Genomic DNA, 7500 nt, shown 5'->3' with positions numbered 1-7500 from the left:
TACAGTCCCAACATGTGTGTCTGTGTTTAGCTGGAGACAGTCACACTAACATGAGTCCTGAGGGGAGGTGGTGGAGGGGAAAACAAACGCACCCTGGCTGTGTTGTAGATCCTGAAGATGCGACTGATGACGTCCTCCTCCAGATCTGCAGAGACAAACTCCACCTGCAGGGAGCCGAGACGGTGGAGGCCGTTCTCTGGCCAGTACTGGGGACACAGCTGAGAGACAGACAGGCAGACAGACAGACAGACATACAGGGAGAGAGACATACAGGGAGAGAGACATACAGGCAGAGAGGCAGACAGGGAGAGAGACATACAGGGAGACAGACAGACAGGCAGAGGAACAGGGAGAGAGGCAGATAGGGAGACAGATATACAGGCAGGGGAACAGACAGGCAGAGAGACAGACAGGCAGAGGGACAGACAGGCAGAAGGACAGGCAGGCAGAGAGACAGACAGGCAGAGAGACAGACAGGCAGAAGGACAGGCAGAGAGACAGACAGGCAGAGGGACAGACAGGCAGAAGGACAGGCAGGCAGAGAGACAGACAGGCAGAGGGACAGACAGGCAGAAGGACAGGCAGGCGAGACAGACAGGCAGAGAGACAGACAGGCAGAAGGACAGACAGGCAGAGGAACAGAGAGAGAGGCAGACAGGGAGACAGAAAGAGAGACAGACAGGCAGAGAGACAGACAGGCAGAGAGACAGACAGTTAGGTCTTACTCTTTAACTAAAAGGTCTATCTCTGTAGGGATCCATCCCATAATGTTGTCAGACACAGATAACAAACTCTTTAAGGTGTGTGTACCTGTGCGGGGTCGACGTCGTTCAGCATGACGATGGACGTGCAGTGGTAGTCGAGCACCAGACGCCAGAAGTCCTTCACCGTGTTGGGCAAAGGATGCTGGGTAACGATGAACGCTGACGGCTGCTTGTAGCTCTGGAACAACAAACACACAACGTGAGAAAACACAGTAACTAACTTTCTTATAACTAACTAACTAATAGTTAACTAAACTAACTAACTAACTAACTAACTTTCTTATCTTTTCTTTTCTTATTTTCTAAGAATATTCAACTTTTATAACTGCAGAATAGATGTTTATTAACAAGCTTACAAAAATATCATCAAAATATATATATATATTTTCTAGTTTCTTTTGCTTTGAACTGAAACAGACACACACACACAGACACACACACACACACACACACACACACACACACACACACACACACACACACACACACACACACACACACACACACACACACACACACACACACACACACACAGACACACACACACACAGACACACAGACACACACACATACACACAAACACAGACAGACAGAGACACACAGACACACAGACACACAGACACACACAGACACACAGACACACAGACAGACACACAGACACACACACACACACACACAGACAGACACACACACACACACACACACACACACACACACACACACACACACACACACACACACACACACACACACACACACACACACACACATAGACACACACACACACACACACACACACACACACACACACACACACACACACACACACACACACACACACACACACACACACACACACACACACACACACACACACACACACACACACACACACACACACACACACACACACACATAGACACACACACCCTGTGGTCAGGTATTTGGTTGGTTTCCATGACGACAGAGTTGTTTATCAGTGAAATGGTAGGGTAGGAGAATACTGTGGTTAGAGTGGTTCTAAACCATCCATTAGCCCAGATGCTGAGACTGCTCTCTCTCTCTGTCTGTCTGTCTGTCTCTCTGCCTGTCTTTCTGCCTGTCTGCCTCTCTCCCTGTCTGTCTCTCTGCCTGTCTGTCTGATTATTAGAACGGGTCTGAGGTGGAATGTTGACATGTTTTTAAATGTTTGATATTTAGAAGTAAAGCTGGCGCCGTACGTCCATGAGCGCTGTGTTGATGTAGTTGGAGCTGTCTGTCTCCCTGTCTGTCTCCCTGTCTGTCTCTCTGCCTGCCTGTCTGTCTCTCTGCCTGCCTGTCGGTCTCTCTGCCTGCCTGTCTGTCTCTCTGCCATGTTTTTACATATGTCCATGAGCGCTGCGTTGATGTAGTTGGAGCTGTCTGTCTCTCTGTTTCCCTGTCTGTCTGTCTCCCTGTCTGTCTGTCTTTCTCTCTGCCTGCCTGTCGGTCTCTCTGTCATGTTTTTACATATGTCCATGAGCGCTGCGTTGATGTTGTTGGAGCTGTCTGTCTCTCTGCCTGTCTGTCTGTCTCTCTGTCATGATTTTACGTACGTCCATGAGCGCTGCGTTGATGTTGTTGCAGCTGTCTGTCTCTCTGCCTGTCTGTCTGTCTCTCTGTCATGTTTTTACGTACGTCCATGAGCGCTGCGTTGATGTTGTTGGAGCTGTCTGTCTCTCTGCCTGTCTGTCTCCCTCTCTGTCTCTCTGCCTGCTTGTCTGTCTCTCTGCCTGCCTGTCTGTCTCTCTGTCATGTTTTTACGTACGTCCATGAGCGCTGCGTTGATGTAGTTGGAGCTCTCGCCGTCGATAGTGATGAGGAATGGGAGGCAGCGGTCCGGAGGCAGGACGTCCATGCAGCGGTTCTTCTCGTGGTTCCTAGGCAACAGGGCGATGCTGCAGTCCTCCACCCGCAGAGTGGGGGTCACCATGTTCAGAGTCTGGACACACACACACACACACACACACACACACACACAGACACACACACACACACACACACACACACACACACACACACACACACACACACACACACACACACACACACACACACACACACACACACACACACACACACACACACACACACACACACACACACAGACAGGTTAACAGTTGTAGACCAACATCTGGAGGACATATAAAGCCGATACATGGGTCACTCGTTAATATGTGGGTCACTAGTTAATACATGGGTCACTTGTTAATATGTGGGTCACTCGTTAATATGTGGGTCACTAGTTAATACATGGGTCACTCGTTAATACATGGGTCACTAGTTAATACGTGGGTCACTAGTTAATATGTGGGTCACTAGTTAATACGTGGGTCACTCGTTAATACATGGGTCACTTGTTAATATGTGGGTCACTAGTTAATACGTGGGTCACTAGTTAATACATGGATCACTCGTTAATATGTGGGTCACTAGTTAATACATGGGTCACAAGTTAATATGTGGGTCACTCGTTAATATGTGGGTCATAATATGTGGGTCACTAGTTAATATGTGGGTCATAATACGTGGGTCACTAGTTAATACGTGGGTCACTAGTTAATACATGGGTCACTAGTTAATGCATGGGTCACTAGTTAATATGTGGGTCATAATACGTGGGTCACTAGTTAATATGTGGGTCATAATACATGGGTCACTAGTTAATATGTGGGTCATAATACGTGGGTCACTAGTTAATACGTGGGTCACTAGTTAATATGTGGGTCACTAGTTAATATGTGGGTCACTAGTTAATACGTGGGTCACTAGTTAATACATGGGTCACTAGTTAATATGTGGGTCACTAGTTAATACATGGGTCACTAGTTAATACATGGGTCACTCGTTAATATGTGGGTCATAATACATGGGTCACTCGTTAATATGTGGGTCACTAGTTAATACATGGGTCACTAGTTAATACGTGGGTCACTAGTTAATACGTGGGTCACTAGTTAATACGTGGGTCACTAGTTAATACATGGATCACTAGTTAATATGTGGGTCACTAGTTAATACATGGGTCACTAGTTAATATGTGGGTCACTAGTTAATATGTGGGTCATAATATGTGGGTCACTAGTTAATATGTGGGTCATAATACGTGGGTCACTAGTTAATACGTGGGTCACTAGTTAATACATGGGTCACTAGTTAATACATGGGTCACTAGTTAATATGTGGGTCACTAGTTAATATGTGGGTCATAATATGTGGGTCACTAGTTAATATGTGGGTCATAATATGTGGGTCACTAGTTAATATGTGGGTCATAATATGTGGGTCACTAGTTAATATGTGGGTCATATGTGGGTCACTAGTTAATATGTGGGTCATAATACGTGGGTCACTAGTTAATATGTGGGTCATAATACGTGGGTCACTAGTTAATATGTGGGTCACTAGTTAATACATGGGTCACTATGGTTACCCTGAACTCCTCTTTGATCTGACTGGAGTTGGTCTGAGGATCCAATCGGTTCATCTCGTAGTAAACCGAGCGCAGCTGATTGGCTGGAATGGCCGTGTCGCCACAGAGACACGCCTCCAAGATGGCGTCATGGATGAAGACGTACTGCTCCTGCACAGACACATGGAAGAAGTAATCAGATTACTGCAGTACAAATACTCTGTTACAGTCAAAATCCTGCAGTTTTAGAATCTGGAAACGATCCAAACAGTTAGTTCCTTCAATGTTATTGGTCAGTTTGATGTTTGGAGCCTTTCTGTCTCTCACTCTCTCTGGACTGAAGTACAGTATATATATATATATATATATATATATATATACACCCCCGCGACCCGACCCCGGATAAGCGGATGAAGATGGATGGATGGATGGATATATATACACAGTATCTCACAAAAGTGAGTACAGCCCTCACATTTTAGTAAATATGTCATTATATCTTTTAATGGGACAACACTGAAGAAATGACCCTTTACTACAATGTAAAGTAGAAAGTATACAGCTTGTATAACAGAGTAAAGTATGAAGTGTACAGCTTGTATAACAGAGTAAAGTATGACGTGTACAGCTTGTATAACAGAGCAAAGTATGACGTGTACAGCTTGTATAACAGAGTAAAGTATGAAGTATAAAGCTTGTATAACAGAGTAAAGTATGAAGTGTAAAGCTTGTATAACAGAGTAAAGTATGAAGTGTACAGCTTGTATAACAGAGTAAAGTATGAAGTGTACAGCTTGTATAACAGAGTAAAGTATGAAGTGTACAGCTTGTATAACAGAGTAAAGTATGAAGTGTACAGCTTGTATAACAGAGTAAAGTATGAAGTGTACAGCTTGTATAACAGAGTAAAGTATGAAGTGTACAGCTTGTATAACAGAGCAAAGTATGACGTGTACAGCTTGTATAACAGAGCAAAGTATGACATGTACAGCTTGTATAACAGAGTAAAGTATGAAGTGTACAGCTTGTATAACAGAGCAAAGTATGACGTGTACAGCTTGTATAACAGAGTAAAGTATGAAGTGTACAGCTTGTATAACAGAGTAAATGTACTGTCCCTTCAAAATAACTCAACACACAGCCATTAATGTCTAAACCCTGGCAACTAAAGTCACTACACCCCCATGTTAAAATGTCCAAATTGGGCCCAATTAGCCATTTTCCCATGTGAGGTGTCATGTGAGTCGTTAGTGTTACAAGGTCTCAGGTGTGAATGGGGAGCAGGTGTGTTAAATCTCTCTCTCTCACGCTCTCTCATACTGGTCACCTCATAGCAAAGACCTCTCTAAAAGACTTGTTGCTCTACATAAAGATGGCCTAAGCCAGGGGCTCTCAAGCTTTCTGTGTGTGTGGACCTCTATCTGTGATCAAGACTTTTCGCGGATCACCTCATAATACACATAAAATATGTCAACACACAGTCCTACCTGGATTAATCCTCACCTCTTAATTAACAGGCTACCAGCACTACAACTAGAGCTGGTCATCTCATCAGTACAACAGGCTCGTTGGCTACCACATATTTAATTTACCGTATTTTCTGGACTATAAGTCTCACTTTTCTTCATACTTTGGCTGGTCCTGCGACTTATAGTCAGGTGTGACTTATATATCAAAATATATATAATGTAACATGTTTAAATGTTATTTCATGCTGAAAACATTACCGTCTACAGCCGCGAGAGGCGCTCTAGGCTTGTGAGGACTATATGCTGCTCCTAAAGACAACTGAGAAAGAAAAGAAGCTGCAGGAGACTGCAGGTAGTAAAACACGCAGCCGGAAACGGTCATCGAGCAGCAGAAGGAGAGTTTGGAGTGAGAGAGAAACTTGTGAGGGACTGGAGAAAAGGTTAGTCTTACTGCAATGAAGAAAACAAAGAAAGCTAGTCGCGCTGAAATCCAGATGGCCAGAGCTGGAGGAAGGAGTCCACAGATGGGTACACGTCATACTTTACTCTGTTATACAAGCTATATACTTCATACTTTACTCTGTTATACAAGCTGTACACTTCATACTTTACTCTGTTATACAAGCTGTACACTTCATACTTTACTCTGTCATACTTTACTCTGTTATACAAGCTGTACACTTCATACTTTACTCTGTTATACAAGCTGTACACTTCATACTTTACTCTGTTATACAAGCTGTACATCATACTTTACTCTGTCATACTTTACTCTGTTATACAAGCTGTACACTTCATACTTTACTCTGTTATACAAGCTGTACACTTCATACTTTACTCTGTTATACAAGCTGTACACGTCATACTTTACTCTGTTATACAAGCTGTACACTTCATACTTTACTCTGTTATACAAGCTGTATACTTCATACTTTACTCTGTTATACAAGCTGTACACGTCATACTTTGCTCTGTTATACAAGCTGTACACTTCATACTTTACTCTGTTATACAAGCTGTACACGTCATACTTTACTCTGTTATACAAGCTGTACACTTCATACTTTACTCTGTTATACAAGCTGTACACGTCATACTTTACTCTGTTATACAAGCTGTACACTCATACTTTACTCTGTTATACAAGCTGTACACTTCATACTTTACTCTGTTATACAAGCTGTACACTTCATACTTTACTCTGTTATACAAGCTGTACACTTCATACTTTACTCTGTTATACAAGCTGTACACTTCATACTTTACTCTGTTATACAAGCTGTACACTTCATACTTTACTCTGTTATACAAGCTGTACACTTCATACTTTACTCTGTTATACAAGCTGTACACTTCATACTTTACTCTGTTATACAAGCTGTACACTTCATACTTTACTCTGTTATACAAGCTGTATACTTCATACTTTACTCTGTTATACAAGCTGTACACTTCATACTTTACTCTGTTATACAAGCTGTACACTTCATACTTTACTCTGTTATACAAGCTGTACACTTCATACTTTACTCTGTTATACAAGCTGTATACTTCATACTTTACTCTGTTATACAAGCTGTACACTTCATACTTTACTCTGTTATACAAGCTGTACACTTCATACTTTACTCTGTTATACAAGCTGTACACTTCATACTTTACTCTGTTATACAAGCTGTACACGTCATACTTTACTCTGTTATACAAGCTGTATACTTCATACTTTACTCTGTTATACAAGCTGTACACTTCATACTTTACTCTGTTATACAAGCTGTACACTTCATACTTTACTCTGTTATACAAGCTGTACACTTCATACTTTACTCTGTTATAC

At 42.5% G+C, this 7500-nt stretch overlaps 1 protein-coding gene across 2 annotated transcripts in view; it reads right to left on the bottom strand.

Moving 5' to 3' along the window:
• LOC144513757 (receptor-type tyrosine-protein phosphatase mu) overlaps positions 1-7500 on the bottom strand; it is a 100619-nt gene that overhangs the window by 7381 nt on the left and 85738 nt on the right. For both annotated transcript variants that reach the window (XM_078244933.1, XM_078244934.1), the window contains 4 exons: positions 4216-4365; positions 2551-2724; positions 811-942; positions 93-218 (listed from right to left, as the gene is read on the bottom strand). In XM_078244933.1, coding sequence (XP_078101059.1) covers positions 93-218; positions 811-942; positions 2551-2724; positions 4216-4365 — 582 coding nt within the window. The remainder of the gene's footprint in view (positions 1-92; positions 219-810; positions 943-2550; positions 2725-4215; positions 4366-7500) is intronic.

Source organism: Sander vitreus, unplaced genomic scaffold (assembly GCF_031162955.1).
Source record: "Sander vitreus isolate 19-12246 unplaced genomic scaffold, sanVit1 ctg339_0, whole genome shotgun sequence".
NCBI lineage: Eukaryota > Metazoa > Chordata > Actinopteri > Perciformes > Percidae > Sander > Sander vitreus.
Note: the sequence above shows the minus strand (reverse complement) of the source record. Positions and strands in the feature narration are given on the sequence as shown.